Source organism: Vespa mandarinia, chromosome 7, assembly GCF_050613455.1.
Source record: "Vespa mandarinia isolate Hongniang chromosome 7, ASM5061345v1, whole genome shotgun sequence".
Classification (NCBI taxonomy): Eukaryota; Metazoa; Arthropoda; class Insecta; order Hymenoptera; family Vespidae; genus Vespa; species Vespa mandarinia.
This window is the reverse complement of record NC_140816.1, coordinates 8,998,484-9,018,201: the sequence shown is the minus strand read 5'-3', so window position 1 is coordinate 9,018,201 and position 19,718 is coordinate 8,998,484. Positions and strand designations below refer to the sequence as shown.

General features: G+C 39.9%; 1 protein-coding gene across 9 annotated transcripts in view; it reads right to left on the bottom strand.

Moving 5' to 3' along the window:
• Positions 1–19,718, bottom strand: part of olf413 (DBH like monooxygenase olf413) — a 270,504-nt gene that overhangs the window by 30,712 nt on the left and 220,074 nt on the right. For all 9 annotated transcript variants that reach the window (XM_085658301.1, XM_035870402.2, XM_035870400.2 and 6 more), the window contains one exon: positions 4,215–4,364. In XM_085658301.1, coding sequence (XP_085514427.1) covers positions 4,215–4,364 — 150 coding nt within the window. The remainder of the gene's footprint in view (positions 1–4,214; positions 4,365–19,718) is intronic.

Below are 19,718 nucleotides of genomic sequence, written 5' to 3'. Positions count from 1 at the left end.
TTGATTCGATTTCCCGTCGCGTTCGATAGCTTCCTCCAAGTTCACCCTTTACCCTACTCCACCTCTCTAAAGTCATATACGTGTTTGAGCGTTCACGATCGAACGCTGCACCTGCTGGCCATCGCCCTTTCTCTCTCTCTCCCTCTCTCTCTCTTTCGTTTTTCTCTCACATGCACGGTACTTTTCTCTTTCTCTCTTCCGACCAGCATCGGTCAAATTCGATTTTCCTTTTACATCCAAGCGTCTATTTGGAATAGTGATCGGTTCCGCTATCCGGAATAGAGAGAAGGTTAAAAAGAGAGAGAGAGAGAGAGAGAGAGAGAGAGAGACCTTCCGACTGTCCAAAGTGGTAAACTAGATACGGCCGCGAATAGAAGGCGGAATAGAAGCGCGGAAGCGGGTCAGCTAGCCAATTCCGTTCGCAAGGTAGAAGCGATCTACCTAGCAGAACCCTCCTATATATTGCCCTCATCCTCTTTCTCTTTCTCTCTGTCCCTCTCTTTTGCTCCTTTCACAGAGTTGCTTTCAGTCCCACTTCCATTGGAGCCATCCCTTTTTCCAGAGACATCGTCCTCTTCGATGCATGGAAGCTTACGATCCTCTCACCGAGTCCCTACTGCCTCTTCCTCGCCTGCCTCATCGACACTGCACTCAAGAGGATTCCGAGCGAAAGAGGGACTCCAACAAGCTCCTGATAATAAACGGCTATTCTCGAGAATCTTTCGAAATGGACATTCTTTGGAAGATTCTACGAGTCGACGAAAAGGGTGGGAGAAGGAGAAAGGCTGGTTATATTCTTACCGAAAAATTTTTCTTGCAAGGAAAATCCATCAAACGCAACGTATTCCCTTAGCTTGGAACTTTTTTGGCTTCTATAAGAATCGGTAATCCGTTCCGTTCACATTACCTCGTTCTCGTTCTCATTCTACATCGAATCCTTCATCAGGATTTTTCAAAGATGTCGAACCGCTTGATAGTTTCTTTCTCTCTTGATAGTTTCTTCCTTATTCAAGTTTACGATATTTCTACGAGAACACCTTGAATATTTTCATTTAATTATAATTAATTATTCGTAGGATCGATCGATCGACCTAGAAGACACTAGATATCTTTCGATTCGCATGAGCGGAAGTATTTTACCATTGTTTCCCAGTATCTCGCAACTTTTTTCCCTTGGTGAGAAACCGCACACCGGTGATGACTGTCCCATCGACACGATCCACCTGCGTTTTCTCCCTTTTTTACGTACGACTATTTTTCCCTCTGTGTTTTTCACTTTCCAATTCTCATTTGATATTCTAACGTCAAGGATTCATAATCTCTCGTTGGGATATACTTTCAAATCGTTTCCCAAATTATTATCAATTTTGATTTTCTACAAATTTAGAAAGCACGTCTGAATCTTCTATTTTATTTAAAATGACAAGAAAATAGCTTCTTATTTGGAAAAAAATCTTAAGACGATTTTGCTCTTACGTGTTCCTAACTTTGACTTGTTCGGTTATTGTACCAATTAACATTCTAGAGATGAAAGAAAAGAGAAAGAGTATTATATAGTGTATATATGTAGAAAGGGAGAGAAAGAGGAAGGGAAAGAGAGAGAGAGACGGAAACAGTTGGAGAAATACCAGCGCTTCACAAGACGAGGTAGTACTCGTGTCATCTACGGCATAGCTAAGCTTAATTTCACGTCACACTGATGAAACTGTCTGCATACTAAAACAAAGAGACAGGCCGGAGGAAGCCGAGTAATATTAATACTCGATCGAAACGTTGCAGCCCCATTCACCCTCACCACACTACCTCCCCTCAACACTAACGTAAGCCGGTTACGACAGAACGTTGCTTAATTTGATGTTCATTCAATTAATTCACCACGACCGACGGTACGAATAACAATGGATTCGAGGAACGTATGATAGTGTAAGCGTCGTCGATTCCCAATGCGCACGTACTGTCTACCAACAGATATTCCAATGAGTTTACGAATTTGCGAGAAGAACGTTTGAGAAACTTTCTCGAACGTGTTCGAGCTTTGTTTTTGATAAAAAAAATTATGGCTACTCGTCGAATATATGGAATACTTTTTTTCGAAAACGAAGCAATCGTTGAAAACTTAAAATAGATATTAAATATAACATTCGTTTATTGATTCTGATAAAGGAAGAAAGGAGAGGTAAGAGAAGATACCTCTCGATCTTTCAACGAGTCAAGCCAATCTTAGATCCTTTTCGAGCAACACGAAGAAGATACGACACGTGAAAATATGATGTACACGTAGCAAAACGATACATCAACGAGACTGGATGCTACGTAAGAAGGGGAGAAAAAAGAGACGGATAAAGAAAAAACTCGAAGCAAGAAGGAGAAAAAGAAAAGGAACAAGACTGACTCGTTCGCTTGTCCTCTCTCAATAGAATATCCTCCGACTCGTTCTACTTTTGCTGGAAAGTATTTTGATGACTCAACAGTTGGACATTCCTGTAACGAAATAGACGAAAAGAAAGATGGGGAGATAGAGAGAGAAAGAAAAATCATGGTACATGCATGGCATGCAGTTTCTTTGTTACGGATTCTCTATCGGGATCGACGTCACGTTTTGTTTCGCGATTAGATATTTCTTTTTTTTATCTTCTACTTCAACAAAGCATACGAGTTTTTCATTGAGAAAAGAGTGATGATTCGTAAAAATTTTGACGATGACTTTTCCTTTCCGAATAAGAAGAGGATCTACGTCGAAACGAGAAAATCGACAGCGTCGACATTGATATGGGAATTCATGGAAGTACCACTTCAGCTTCGTAATCAGCTGCCAATATTTGAGCCTCGGCGCATGTATAACGAATATTTACGTAAAGCGTATCGCCTACGAGGCATTCGTGCGTGTGTAGGGTAACTCGATTCGGTCATGTAGATATTTTCGTTTCATAATATGTAAACGAACGCGTTTCGTTAATAAGAAATAAGTATTTATTTAATTAAGTAAAAAATAGTGCTCTCGGGAATTTGACAAGGCATCATCCTATATGTTCACACACATATATAAATATATATATATATATATATATATATATATATATATATATACTTGTGCATACTAAATGCATATTATGTAGAGACTTCGTATTTGGATATAGAGATGCGAAGAGAAACTATTACGTCAAGAACGTGTTCCGCGCGGCTTCCTCCCTCCTAGACGCGGAAAATGTTAACAACGCAGTTTCGAGCCACGTTCTTCGGTTTGGTGCCGGAGTAATAAGCGCGTATTAGCGGATCATTAGGTTGGTACGAGCGGTGATTAGCATCGAGGAGAAACTCCGAAGCAGAACGATAACCTTCGGCTGGAACATCGGAAAGACTTTTGCCACAGTGACACTGGATGCTATCTTGCTAATTACGATCTTGTCCAATACTTAACACTTCTTCCACTCTCTTTAACGATCGTTTTCTTTTTTTATCCGTCCGATATAAGTTCTTCTTTCTTCTCGTCTAAACTTTCCGTTCGATAAAAAATCGGCTAATCGAGGAAAAAAAAAAGGAAAAGAGAGAAACGGGAAACGAAGCGAATCGGGATGTGCATCGATCCGAGCATTATCGAAGAACAGCAGCAGCCTTGAGAATTCTCGTGTCCTATCCGTGGCCCGCCATAAATTCCAGACTGTACGGCTTAAAGCAAATCGTAACAAGCTCGTAATCTCTTTTCTTCGAGTAAAGCCTGAACCGAACACCACCGGTGAGTGGGTGGTTCTATCGTGCAATCTATTTCTGAGTTAATTACCGGTGAAATAAAGAAGTAGGTCATCCTACTCTGTTATCAAAGTAGAATCCCGAGGTAAGGAAAGTTGCGATAACACGACTTTTCGACTTTAGATACTTTTAGACTCTGCTCGGAATTGTTCCTATGTCTAATCTCATTCTAATTTGATCGAGTAGTAATTTTGTAGTCGATGTAAATCTATTCTTTCATTTCTAAACTGTAACAGAATGATTTAACTGACGAAGCATTCTCTAAAACGAACTATCGATCAAATTTTCGACTGGTACCGTATATTAATCGATTGTAACATAAAATTGATATAATTACTGGAAATTGACAATTATCGAAATAATAACAATGGAGAGTCAATCTGAAATTTGCCGGAATGACAAGTTCTGAACGCATTATATCACCGGCCAAGTCAGCTTCAGCATCGCTCGCAAATCATTTCACTTACCGTGATCTTGAGATCCCTGGAGTCGCATGTGTCGTATCTTCTGCTGAAACGTAACACGGTGTGCGTCTTGTTCTCGTAACCCAATAGGAGACGATAATCTTGGCTCGAATCCACCTCTGGATCCTTGCTCACATCCTTCATATGTCGATCCTGTAACAAACGATGATACCACAATGGTGAGTTTCTCTGCCAATTACATCGTTCGAAATTGCAATATAGTTCTGTCGTCGATGCGTTACACAAAAATTTTTTAAGTCTAAAATTTCTAGAAAATTTGATAGCAAATTTCAATGCAAAAACAAATTAAATATTTAAACGCGATGACATATAGGAAATAACTTTCGATTCCGAAATGATCTTTTAAATGATCCGATAAAATGCATAAATAAAAAATCAAAAATAAATAATTTCAAAGGCGTCTTGCATTCGATTATCGATCGATGAGGGCACGATAGATGTATTGGACTAAGAAAGAGATAAAGAAGGAGGATAATGACGTAGAAAAGGGGAGGGAGAGAGAGAGAGAGAGAGAGAGAGTCAGTCGTGAAAGACACTCATTGTTAAAGAGAAGCATCGAAGTGGTCGGACGAACAAGACGAAGTTAGCCATCGAGCGAGCTCGGAACCTTCTCCGATAGGTTCGAGGACAAGTTTTTCTGGTGGATTCCGCACTGCCGCCTCGATATAATTATCTCATGGCAGAGGTGCCGCGGCTTCTGCTTGCACGCCTCGAAAAGGACCGACACGAGGTAGACGATAGGACGACGCCTTTCGAAACGATTCGATGCCATTGTTCGCTCGTAAAGGATCCCTTTTCTTTTCTCCACCAGATGGTTTCCTCTTTCTCTTTTTAACTTCTACATCGACTTTCCCTCTTTCTCTCTCTCTCTCTCTCTCTCTCTCTCTCTCTTTCCCTGTCAGACCTCTCTTACCTTCTTTTACCCCATCCACCTTCCAGTGGAGGCTTTATTAAAATTGAATTTAGCCGCAAAGGCCGATCCCGTGCGTCGTCGAAGTCACGCGCGTTATCGTAGAACGACTCGGTTCGCTCGCTTTTATATGGCAATTTCACTCCCTTTTTTGTTCTCTCGTTTTCTCTTATTTTTCCTTTTTCCACTTCACTCTTCGCTAAGTTTGTCGCACGGTGATTAGTTCGTCGAAAACTTTCCAAGCAAGTCTTGTTTTTTTTTTTAATTCAAGTTTAATGAAAAAGGGATACATTTTGGATGAAAATTGAAAAGGAAGAATAAAAAATTCTTTTTTATTGGCGTACTCTATTCCTTGATTCTTTTCATGTTCCATTAGAAAAGAGCTAGCAAAACGAGGAGACACGCGGAGGTACGTCACGACGCTAGGGGATTCAACATAACGAGCAATTATGGCAATTATGTCGGACCAATTCACCGCTTGCACAATACTCCGTCAGCTCGTGCGTTGTCATAGACGGGGCGCGACAGTATAGGAGCGGCGCACAACTCGTGCTGTTGTCGGCCCTGGTCCAGCCGACGCTTCGGTCCAAGCTATAACCGGCCAATGGCCGCGGTTTAATTGCCCGTATCTAGACGAGATCAAAGCACGTGCTCGTTGACGTCGATGGAGTACGATTAAGTACGAGAATATTACGGGACATTCAATGGAATGCGTACAGGAATGCGTCGCACGCTTTTGTTAGTATCCGAGGATGTATTCTTTCGTTAGATATTTTCATTTAACGAATATCGTCGTACCCATGCGATAACAATGATATACCAGAATAATTGTCATTTATTGAAGTTAATCGTTTAATTTACACTTTTACGATAATAATATTATTTCTGTTTTTATTCTTTTTGACTTTCATTGGAACGATTTACAACGTTTGCGGACAGGAAGATGGGAGAACGGCTTTATAAAGGACGATATAAACTTATAAACGGTGAAAGGTGAACGGTCGCGAGTTTTGTACGCGTACGCATAGAAATATAATTGTCTTTTCGTCCGATTGTTCGCCATACGTCACGTTTATCGCCACGCATTTGCCGGCTCGCGCACGTGATTTCATCGTATCCATATGCATGTGCGTGTGTACATACTTGGTATACACGTGGAAAATCGTGTTTTCGTGGGTGAATACACATTTGCGTTGATTCCATACCGAACTGATTCCGCAGTCCAAGCAGTCACACCAATTACTATCAATTATTCGTTAACAAGGCATTTATAGAAAAATTTTCGATTCGTTCCTGTGACGTGAACGTCTTTCAAACAATTATTATAAGACGGTTATTAGAGAGAATAGCAATTAAGAATTATAAGAATTAATCAATGACGATTAATTTTATGAGCGTTCAACCCAAAACGACAGGTTATAAAAAAGGAACGTAAAAGGTCGATCTCGCGCGGTCGCTAAGCCATGTTAGTCCAAACCGAAAAATAACTAACACGTAACCTAGACGATCTCATTTGACATTAAAATCGATCGATTCTCCCTCCCTCTCTCTCTCTCTCTCTCTCTCTCTCTATTTTCCATCGTATAAACTTCGGTAAATAAGCGTACTCGTATGGTACTCTCAATCCTTTATAGAACTTTACGGGTGTCTCGATTCTTGTTGCAGTTGGCAATAAATAGATAGTACAGACATGTGCGCCATTTTATAAAGTTATACAATCGTATTAGTCTAGTTCATGTAAATCATGTAACAGCGCGGAACCGTCGATCGTCCAAGATAAAGCTTCTAGTGTTTTTCGAACACGAGGGAAACTCGTGAAATCGATAAGAAAAATAAAAGTCAGCGAAGCACGAAAGAATTCTCGTGAAAGAAAGAAATTCTTTTCGAGAACTCTCCTTCGTGTTTCAATCATCTTTTCGTACGAAAAAGACGTGATCATATTGAAAGCACTCGGGAAAGCGTAAAAATCGACATCTTTGTCGACCAGAAGAGCTCTCAAAAGCATGCAAGCTTGCGAAGAAGCGTCAAAGATATTTAGCGATATTATCTCGTCAGGCACAAACGACAATTTACTCTAAAGCAGTAAAACTCGCCTCGTTGACGATCCAACGAACGAGAATGATATTTACTCTGTCCCTCTCATCTTGATTCTTCGACAAGGACGAGAAAGATCGGCTGCTCTTCGCGTAATCGTCGCATTTTTCATCCTTGATTACATCCGTGAAAGTTAAAAAACGTCAAGAGAGAGAGAGAGAGAGAGAGAAAGAGAGAGAGAGAGAGGGAGAGAGACAAAAGAAAACAAACGAGTAGAAGAATCGCGTGAGTGTATATGACTGTGGTAGGAAGAGCACGTTTACCTCACTTTTCTCGAGCGTGAAATGCACGACGGCTATCCCGACGCATTCTGCTGAAATAATGAAATTGATAACGCGTCGAGCAACGAAAAGTGTGGTAAACGAGAAGAGCGGAAAGAAAGAAAGAGAGAGAGAGAGAGAGAGAGAGAGAGAGAGAGAGAGAGAGAGAGAGAGAGAGAGAGAGAGAGAGAGAGAGAGAGAGAGAGAGAGAGAGAGAGAGCTATTGTTTGTATCGACACGCGACCGAAAAAAATTGCATGAAGGCAACACGGAGCATAGAAATCGTCGCTACGAGATAACCATTCCTACACAGCGCTCGTTTTCTAGATCTGGCGAATCCGATAAGAGCGAGTACGGGTTTACTTTCTCGTTATATGCGCTTTAAAACGAACAATGGTAGTAGTAGATGCACGCGAGCGAGCGTGCGAGCGGATACACGAGAACGGGGAAATGTCATTTTTTTAATCTTCCGATATCCCACGAAATTGTTATAACTAAGGTCACTCAACCCTCTGCCGATGAAACGATATGCGAATGGTGTTAATTATTTAACGAGAACTTGCAATCAAGTGTGAAACGACGTTTTAAAAATATTCATGGAATTATGAGAATCTACCAACTCGCTCTGTAAAGGAATTGTGCTTTAGAAAATGTATGGAGTGTCTTTTTTATATACTCTTCAGGGAAGGGCGTTGTTACGCGCTTGAGACCGATTAAATCGATACTGCGGTGCTTGTTTAGAAACGTCACGCTCGATGGACTCGCCTGAACCTTGTACGAGTGACCAGCACCTAGAATACCGATGATGATATCTTTTACGAAAGTCTTCGTATGAGATATTATTACCTACACTTTCTTAGTGTACGTAAAGAAAAATAGATTTTACGAAGGGTGGTATGCCTATTCTAGGCATTATTAGAGAGCCTCGAGTAATAAGTCAAGATCGCTAATTAGTATTGTACAGTGGTGTCCGGACATTAAAGGTTAATGGATCATATGGAACGTGATCGAGTGTCATCCATGCACGTGGTGGAATGGCGTTTCTCTCCTCGCCTATTCTCTCGCAACCTCGTTTCGATTCAGACCACGACGATTCGAGATAATCGAAAGGCTGGATTTTACAAAATCACCGCTTTTTACGGATGCCGTCGCCGTTTCGCTTTTTCCTTCGCTCGCCTCTTTGGCGGACAACGAGAAAAAGTACGTAAAGGAAGCGCTACAGATAAAGGGAATGTAGGGTGACCGTAATAAACGGGGATAAAAAGAAAAAAAAAAGAAAGAAGCTTGCACGTAAAAAACTACGCTCGGTTAGAATTATTCGAGACACGATTCATCTTGACGTTAATCGTGGTACCTACTAAAAACGTTTTACGTCTTTTACGTCGTTCGATAAATTACATAAAGTTATCGTTACATCGAATCGCAATAAGAAAGTTTGCTGGCTCATTTCGTAGCGGTACTAGTGATTTCTAATTAATAATAATTTATAGTTAAAGGGTGTTATACATATATACGCGATAAAATTTCATGAGATTATCTATTATTTTACTTTGTTGCCAGTCTCCATTTATTTCATTAATCCTCCATCTTCTCTCTATATTCGAAAAATCTAAATAGTAATGTCCGTACGTTCTCCTCGTTGCTTCGTCCCTGAATACATATCTTCCTTCTAAAAGGAGAAAGATTCGAGAAAGCGATTCATCGCGCTCGTAAATCATCCTCGTCGTATTTAATATCGCTCGATGCTGACTCGCGCGCTTGAAAGCACGCGCTACCCTGAACCTTTTCTTCTATTTTCTCTTATTTCATTTCGAAGTAAGAGATAAATAAATGAATAGAAATGTAAACGTCGCCGTCGTACCAAAATAACATTGCGCGAAGAAAAAAAGCATTCGTTCGATTGTAAAATGAACGATAGTGCGTTTTCTCGATTATCGATCTTGTAATAAACCATTAGCTCGTAAATGACAAAGTTACAACTTCCGAGAATAAATTTCGTTTTATCTCTTCACCGTGTGACGTCGTACGCGGTATCGTTTCTCTTAAGAAAGAACAATCTACTTGCAATTCGTATTGATTTGTATTCGTAGAACGTACGAAATAAATTTTAGAAAAAGCTGTATCAAATTTTTGTCATTTCGTTGAATCGGGTTCAATGAACGAAACGAAATAATTTTTACGAAAAATCATGTGCATGATTTATTTTCACGAGGTTTTATACTATTTGTAGTTAACGAAGCAATAATCGATCATTAAAAACGACCCTCCATTCTTACTTTTTTCTCGGCCGCTTGAAAAAAAGGCTGAGAAACGATCCGTAGAACTACCGAGACTCTTGATCGTGCCGCCAAAGTCTGGTGGAAGAAACGGCGAAGATTAATACGAGAGAGAGAGAGAGAGAGAGAGAGAGAGAGAGAGAGAGGAGAGATCTTACAAAAGAAAATTGACGTTCGGATATAGCCATGATAAAAAAGTCACCGTTCATCGAGCGAGCCGAACGACGACGACGACGACGAAACGGAAAAGAGACGAGAGCTCGCAGAGTTTGCTCTTCCTAATTCATTCGTAACTTCTACATTTGAGAAGCATAAAAGACGAAGAGAGAGATAGAAAAAGAAGAAGCGTACGTGTGTGTGAAAGAATGAGACTTGCCGGCGAAGAAAGGAAGGCCGAAAGACGTAAAAGACGCTCTGCGGTAGGCAGTGAAAAATCTCTGAGCCATTCTTCATCTTCTCTCTCTTTCTCTCGTTCTCTTTCTCGTCTTTCTTTTTTCAACTCGATAGAAAGGGAGAAAGATTCTGGACCACTAATACCGAGGCTACCGCGGCGTTCGACGACGACTCCCTAACCCCTTGAATGCCACCCGCATCAGATAATATTTAAATTGATGATAAACATTTATAAAAGCGTTTTGTTATACAGAAAACATATTTGGATCATCGTGGCTTGGGATTCGTGCGGCCTACGTTAGGTCGGAAGATTATGAATTCAGACCCTCGACAAACCCATTGTCCGTTGTTGGAACCCATCTCCATAACGGGTCCTTTTCGTTCTTGCTTCTTCACTGGACCAACCTTCTACTCATCTCTCTTTTTCTTTCTTTCTTATCTTCACGTCTATCGAATCGTTAGAGGGAGAGAGAGAGAGTGAGAGAGCTCTTTATTTCTTCAATGTTTAACAACTGAACTATTTATTATATATATATATATATATATATATATATATATATATATATATATATACAATCACGAAGGCTCATATAAATTATGAGATGAAGTATAATTTTCTAACGTTTCTTTGCCTTTCTTTATCTCTCTCTCCCCTCCCTTCTTCGACTCTCTTTGCCTGGGACCTTTTCCCAGGCAGCTCGACCAAGAGACCGTTAAATCCTTCGTCCCATCTCGCGATCGTTTTGTAAGACCAAACTCGACTCGCGATCCCATTCTCCGATTGTCTACTCCGTCGACACAGGCTTCTTAAATCGTTCGAAGGATTCGAAAGGGCTCGGCAAAGGGCTATCCACGGGCGTGCTCGGAGGACGTCAACGACGTTAATCGTGCCAGAATAAAACGTGATCCTATCAAGACGAAAGACATATGTAGGTATACATCGTCTTCGAAAAAGTTACGAAGAAGGAGAGACGGGGAAAAACAAAAAAAAAGACAAGAGTGTATTACTACGTCATCAAATAATTTTGTTCTGTCTCACTTTATCGTAATCCTTGTGTCGTTTATTCGCAGAAAAACGATATTCTTTTAAACTGAAACTAATAATAAAAGTCATACTAATTGTAAGTAAAAGAATTTAAACAAAAAGTACTGAAATTTATTGAATACCTTGATTACTTTTATTACAAGTAATAAAATGGAAAAAACGAAATTCAAGATCGTGGAAAGATCATTTTATCGCGCCTCCAATTTCATTAGAAACTCTCCAGTCAGGAGAATTCAAAGAGCCCACGTCGTTTCCTGTTACTTTGATCTTTGGCGTGGGCTTGTAAAATGGTCGAGTCGGCGCGTTTCTTTCGTTCCAAGAGAAAAAAGAAGAAAAAAAGTGAGAAGAAATAGAGAAACACTTGGCTCGATCTCTAACACCTTCAAGACGTCAATAACGTCTGTTTTCAAGCAGGTACGACACGCACATTGAGGACAGAGAGAGATAGAGAGATAGAGAGAGAGATAGAGAGAGAGAGAGAGAGAGAGAGAGAGAGAGAGAGAGAGAACCCTTTGGGCTCTCCTCGCGAAACGAGGAGGGTGTCAAAAGAGTACGTCACTCGTAAATAAGAGAAAAAGATGGAGAAGGAGTAATCTGAGAAGCTTCCAAAGGATTACGAGTCTACTCCGGGAAAGATCGAACTTTACGATAGTAAAGTCCTTGTATACGCACGAAAAGGGCTGAGCGGCAAATCAAATTGAAACATTTCGCACCTGAACATCTGCCCTTACATTTCATCTATCTTTCTTTACTCCTCCCTCCTTTTTTTCCACGGTCCATCCTCCACTCGTTGAGTGAATTAAATCGCTGGACTTTCTGGAAGACGAGATTCAGTCTTATCTCTTCGATCGATGACGATGGTATAAATCTTTGCGAAAGGGGAAATAAGTACGTTTCTCGCTATTCGGTTAATTTTCACACGACATCGATCCTCTTATCGTTGAGCATCGTGAAGGAGAGAGAACAGGGAAATTTATCGGGTCGTTTCTCTAGTACGAACGATTCCTCCGAGATCTCATCTCGTTAATGGTATTATTTTATGAACATGGAAGATGTGCTTGTCCATTTAATATACATAGCACACGTTTCATGTGGTGGTGAATTAAAAATACCGGTCTTTTTTGCGGACGAGCGTCGTAGATACCTTTTAGATAGACTTTTTATTTCTTTTTATCTTGTCCTTCTACTTCTCTGCTTTCTTTCCCATCGAAGGACGCACAATCTTCGGTGTCACTTTGAGGATAAATATTAGTAGCAGGTTTCACGAGATTCTGTTCAGTCGCTCGTGAAACTATACAAAGGAACGAAGAGGAGGAGTAAGGTGGGGTTGATATGGAGAAGAGAAATCGCACGCATTCGAGATTCTTGCGGAGAGACCACCGAGAGGAGGGAAAATGATAGAAAGAGGAGACGATTGGAAAGGATAGGATGACGCGCTGGACACTGTCTCTCTCTCTCTCTCTCTCTTTCTCTCCCCTTCTTCATACCACTTTTTGATCTTGTCCATTTTTGTTAATTGTAAATTTAATTCTCCTTAAGAATCAATATCCGCGAGTGTTTTGCCTTCGTAAATATAAATATTATATTTAAGGAAATATTCTAAGTCTCTCTCGAATCTCATCACAAAGTACCTGGAAGGTAATTAAATGTTGCGCCTAAAAATATATATTCTATATCGAGAAATCGATAGTAGTTCGTATCGAAGCCGCAGTCGAAACAGATCGAATCTTACGATGAAACGGAACGTAAAAGAACTTTGTTATTGGCTCGTCTAACTTCGTAGTTCCATCGAGGAGCTTTGGTATCCTTTCTATTTTCGCCTGGTAGACCAATTTCTATAAGGACGCGTCGCTACTTTTGCAATTTAATATCGAAAGTAATGTCGTTCGATCGAAGCCAAAGATTTTTTGCTCTGACAGTTCCCAGAGGAGTACTAATGCTCTTATCCTCCTTTTGTTATATCGAGACATCATTTTTTTTTTCATCTTTTTACCTACCACAAATGACATATTTTTATCAGGTTAAGGTTCTTCCATCATTTTCTTTCTTTCGTAGTAGCAGTTGACGCGACGCCTAGAAAGGTGTTTACGAGCATCTGTCGTCTTTGTAACGTTCCAACTTGTACGATGTCAAACTTTCGACATTTTCTACCATCGAGGAAGCTTACCATCCTCTCTGGCGGCCATAAAACTGGAAATAAACGAGACGACGAACCAAGTTAAAATATTTTGGAATCGTTTTAAAATATTTTGAAAGATTTCTTCTGTTACGTAGTCTTGTACGTAGTTCGTAAATGATGGACATGCGTTGTGCGTTGTCACGACGAGAGACGAGAATTTGAAGAAATATATAAACGATCGTAACATACGTAGGTATTTTTTAAGTTATCTCCTATAAAAATTTCTATATAATACAAGCAGCAAAGGGTTACCTAGAAATATAGGAAAATAAAATAAATATTATATTATGAAGTAAATTTAATAAGTGATGTCGATAAAGAAAAAAAAGGATTGTCGAGATTATGAAATATCATAAAATTAATTACAAATAATTTCTGATTCGTATCGATCTTTCTATTGCCATTTCCGAAATTTATTCGATCAGAAATAACGCCGACCGCGGAAAACATCAAACAGGAAGGTAGAAATGCACTCCGACCATCGTCCATCTCGCCTCGCCAAATAATCGAATTCAAAGCGACACGGCGTATCATCGATGCGTCCTGAAACGAATAATTCGACAAATCGAAAAAAAGTGAAACGGGGAAAAATCGAAATAAAAAAGTGAGCGAGTCTCGTTGGAATAATTGGCATATTCTTCACAGAGACGAAAGAGGGAAGGTGGAAGAAATGCGACCGTTGACGTGACCGAAAAGAGGAAACAATTTCTAATTATTCGCGCACGAGAAGTTTCTCCTCCTACTAGAGATTCGATACTATTCGAAGCAAAAAGGATTGAAAGATGGAAAGGATGACGCGCGAGGGTCGACAAGCTTTTCTATCCTTCCAGCGATGCTTATCGCTCGCTTCGGTGACTATTAGAGATCGTTCGTCATCCATCAAGACGCTCTCGGTGATTCTTCACCGACGATTCGACAATGAGCTTTCATCGGAAGCACGAAGAAGATAGCTTTGAAAGTCGACCCAATGAGGTCGATCTTTTCATTCCGTGGAAGAAGAAAGACGCGGCTCGGCTACCTCTCTTTCATCCTAGAAAACTTACCTTTTTTCATAAAACTAGAGTTTGTAATCACAAATTGGGGATCGTTAGGGCTGACCGGAAATTTTCTCTTTCTTCTTTCTTTCTTTATTTATTCGTGAAATTTGTGCTTCTCTTTAATTTTCAAAACTACGACAAAAGAAAAAAAAAAAGAGGATAAAAAGAAGAGGATTTTCTCGTCTTTCTCGGTAATTAATAAAGGTCATGATACGATCACGGGTTCGGAAAGATACTAGATGAAAAACAATAAAACGTATCATTAGCGAAAGATATTCTTCCTTTATTCGTCCGTGTATATCGATAAACACATGAGTATATATGCCCGTTCTTCGTTTTTGCTTTCTTTAATGCTTCCTTTGACTTTTCACGTCGAACAACGTAGGAAAATTAATGGGACAATGATGTTGTATCCTTGATTATTTTACATTTCTTCCATTGTTTTCTCTCGAATGAAACTTGTTTCGACGATACTCCAGACGGAAAAATAGCGACATTGTTCTTTCTCTTGTCGGTCCGATTGGGAGACTCGCGTTGAAAAAAAAAAAAAAATATCGACCCGCATTCCGATTTTCTTCATTTTCTATTTTCTCTTTTCCTTTCATTCTTTCTCTTTCTTCTTACTCATGGATTCTGCCATTTTTCCGCAAGATTCTTTCGAATGTTTTCTCTTTTCGAGAATGAAAAACGACGGCAATGAAAGAACTTGTTAATTTCAGTCAACGTCCTAGTCGCTAACAACGCATCGCATCGTTTTATTATATTCGCCGACTTGGAAATACAAAATTTCTCCGAAAGCACAATTATTTCGATAGGAAAGATACAGCTCATTAAGCTCATTAAACGTAACGCGAATACGTTCGCGCGAATAAGCTGGCACGTCAACGCGAGTCGGCGCGCGCGTGAAAAAGCGATAAAACGCTCGAGCGAGTCGCTAATGATGCGAAACGTAAAAATCCGTCTCGATGTCGAGAGTCCGTTCTCATTGCCGACGTCTCGCTGAGAATCCTTTGTCGGTGAGATTTATTGAATTTTCATGCGACATCCACGATTTAAAGCGATGCTAACAACAAAGTGCTCTTAACGATATCGCGCTGTTTATCAAACGAACTCGTATCATCTCTTCGAATATAAATCATTTTCTTTCGTTAATTAGTCATTTGCGAGTAATTTAAATCTTAATTAATTTTCTTTTCAACGTTGACAATACTTTTCTATTTTTATCGTATATCATGTCTTGTCGCAAATGGAATAAAGTAAATAAAATAATATTAATAAATTTGAATGAAAGTTTACACGTGGATATTGATTATTACAATGGCCCGTACAAAATCCTTCCGTAAATTTCTCGAGAGAGAAATGGAGTGACAGAGAGCAAGAGCGAGAGAGAGAGAGAGAGCGAGAGAGTGAGAGAGAAAGAGAAAAGACCTTTGGAATGGCTACCCATCGACTCCAGGTATACGCAACACGACGTTGTTTTCATGAAACTCGATATCCCTTGCCATGGCAAACAAGTCTTCATTCCCACGAGAAACCTACAAAGTGTCTTTCGAGGCGATGCTCACTGTAAATTCGAGGTTTCTCCCGGGTAAAACATTATGGTAATCTTCACTATCCGATGATGAATCTGTCTCTTATTTCAAAGAAAGAGAGAAAATATCTGTACTTTTTTTTCCTTTTCTTTTTTAATGCCTTCACAATTAGAAAATAAATTAGATGGAATGTAAGTAATTGAAAGAATCGTTCGATTGAGCTCGTTTCTTTAGGAGAAAAAGGATAAGGCATTATCAATGGAGGTGGTCGTGTATAAAGTGACCTAGAATTTTCGTTAAGTTAAGAAGAAAATCGTATGAAAGCAAAAATCAAAGAGCGTATTGCGTCACGATTAGTTTGTTTGAATCTCCTTCGGCGTTTAGAATATTCACGATAGTGCGCGAGTTCGGCACGATCGAAAAGAGTGAAAGAAACCGAGCGAGCTCGAGAGAAAATTCTCTTTTCTCTCGAAGTCGCTTTACGTACGACCGATCGTTTTTCCCATCTCCATCGCCTCCTGCGACGCAATTCGTAACCGGTGGTACGCGATCCCGAGCAATTATTGAAAAACGATTTGCCAAGCCGCAGAATATTCCGTGATTCCACTATACGTTTCTATACCTACGTTCCGTGAGTTTCCCCTTCTTCCTTTCGTACCCATTTTTCTCACTTTCTCTCTCTCTCTCCCCCACATCCCCTATCACTCTCTTACATTTTTCGTTTTCACCGATCCAGACGCGAGTATATACGCATATTCTTTCACATTTAATATTTCGAAACGAATTGGACTAAATCGTAGACAAAATTATAATGAATGTTAGTTAGTCGAGTATATTGAAATTTAATTGATACATATTTCATATTAAATTCATTAACTTAAATAATACAATGATCAAACGAAAGTAATGAACAGTTGATTAATCATGACAGTTTTCTATTCGAGATTGAAACGGAAACGAAGTAATAAGATCAGATATCTTTCATATTAAATATAAATTATTGTTTTTTGAGGAAAAGCTCTCAAAAATTCGAATGCACGATTGTAGGAGAATACCATTCTTTGCCATTTTAGTAGTAAGCCGAATGAAAACACACGACATAAAGCGTTCTAACGAACGTCCAGCTGGTCTGGAATTGACATCTTTTATAGGGGAGACTATCATATTTTAGATCGAATGCAGAGCTGGAGAAATTGTACAGTGCTTTGTTGGATGGGAGAGAAGAGATGAATCGAGGCAAAAAGCGAGAGACAGGAAGAAAGTGATAAAAGACTTCGTTCTAATGGCTGATAATAAACATTAATTGATATTGATTAAAAGTAAACGAAACGCTGTCATTGATCGTAATAGTTTGACCGATGACCAATAAAACGCTTCTATTTCTATAGATTAATCGATTCGATCGTCTATTATTTTCCATGTTTAATACCTGTCAAGCCAGAAAACGAGACTTGTACATATTTAATTTGTCATAAAGAAGGAATCGCGTGTATCGTTACAAACGCGATATCACGTGACTTATATCTCGGATCCTGTTGCACCGTACTCTTTCATTACGCGTCACTGAAAATCTAATCGATCGAACTATCGCCCCGTTGTGTTCTGCTAAAAGGTTCTAGTTCTACTAAGCTTTGAAAGTGTTCACGATCAAATAGAATATTTGCAGCTTCTCTCTATCTCCGTAGCTGTAGCACAGAATACTCTTTCTCTCTCTCTCTCTCTCTCTCTCTCTCTCTCTCTCTCTCTCTCTCTCATTGACGACAGAGAGATCATAGACGAACGAACGCTTGGCATTTCTGTCGGAAGGCGAAACCGTCAGCCATGGAGGCAACCATCTACGGCTTCGAGAGGACGTACACAGGATGTGGGGAATGCCAAGCAGCCGAAAATCCTTCGTCCTTTGTGAAATTACCGTGATAAGAGCGAGCGAATTCCATGGCTATATGTCGTAACGTGGATTTCGTTCTACGTTCCAGGACGATTCCATTAAGGTTCATTCCTTAAAACGATTTGACATATCTTTATTTTCTTTCTCTCTCTCTCTCTCTCTCTCTCTCTCTCTTTTTGCGTACTCTTTTTAATTCTCTGTTTCATCTTGTATGCGTTCCTGGGGAGAAAATTTGCAAGTGAACTCACCAAAGCGCCGGAATAAAATCTTTCTTGCCAGTCAGTTAACGAAACGAGTTGGTATTAAATAAGAATAGCTACGTCGTTTTTAGTAATAGAACGAGACAAATAAAATTAGGACAGGGAGATAAAAAGAAAGAAAAAGATCGTTCCTTGGATCGTATTGTTGCGTCTACCCTCGGTAACGATTTCATGCGAAAAACCATTTTATTTTAATAATAATTATGGGAATGAATTAGAAATAATTTTGGGGATGAATTATTGCCTGTAGGATAAATCGCACGGCGGCGGTTCGTTAATTTCTCCCCAAATATCTTGAAAGATGAGTGAGTGGATGATGAACGAAAGGAAGAATACGAAGAAGGAAAAGAAAGAGAGAGAGAAAGGGAAGTGGGAGAGGAAGACGAAAAGGGAAGAATGGAAAAGACGCTGCGGCAAATTCCTTGATAACTTATTTACCTGCTTTTTCCAGACAACGAGTGTGCGGCTGACATTAATTTATCCATCTTTCTTTCCACCACTAGTTTCTTTCTCATCTCTCTCCTGGGAAATGCTTCCACTTTCGAGGCCGGCCTACACCCGAACATAAAACTTCCCTTACTTTCGAATATAATATACAAAATGAATTTAAACTCATTCCATTCTATCATTTCTCAGTTCTCATTAGATATACGTAATCTTGTATAGTATTATGTTCTCGAGTAGGATCTCTAGCATATCACGCGTCTAATTACTTACGCATCAGCATGCTACTAGAGCAAAATGGTAAAGCATTTTCCAGAACAGAAGACTAAAAATCGACGCTCGGAAGCAATACATTTAACACCCCCATCATTGGGCCGATTCAATCACATCGGTCGGGTTGCGATGCACGCAGGTAGACTTTTGAAACGCAAGGCATAGGACATAAAGGGGCCAACAGCGTGCAAGGTTCTCGTTGCACAAAAGGCCAGTCGGAGCTCGTCGAACGAGCTCGACCATTTCCACGCTCTCCGTACCTTTCATTTGCTCGAAAGTGGATATCAAAGACGGCACGTCAATGTCTTCCCCTTTTCGACGAGAAAGGGACAGAGAGAGAGAGAGAGAGAGAGAGAGAGAGAGAGAGAGAGAGAGAGAGAGAGAGCGAGAGAGAGCGAGAGAGAGAGAGAGAGAATTATTTGAACGCAAGCGTGGAGGGTAGCAAACTGTCAGTAACACGAAAGAAAAACATTGCCATTTTCTCTGGACAAAAGTAAAGCATCTCCGTCTTTGTCTTTCCTTTTTCTACAAATAAAAAGAGATATAGAAAAGAAGCCTGTGTGTGTGCGCGCGCGCGAGGAAGAGAAAGAGAGAGAGAGAGAGAGAGAGAGAGAGTGATATATAAGCGAGTTCTCCGGTATCACGCTACGTTTCCTCTCACGTCAGGAGTTCGACGTCTCTTTTTCGTCGGTTTTTTGTTTAGTCTTTTGCCCTTAACTCGGTAAAAAATTTCACTCGTTTTTTCTTTTTTCACAAAACAAGTTCTTTTTTTTCGCTCATCTTATTGGCGCTCATTACAGTACGCGAAACGCGAGTACCAACATACGTATGATCGAAGAATTTTCTCTTTTGCCTTTCGAAAGTGAGCCTTCTTACTTCCCATCCTCTCATCATC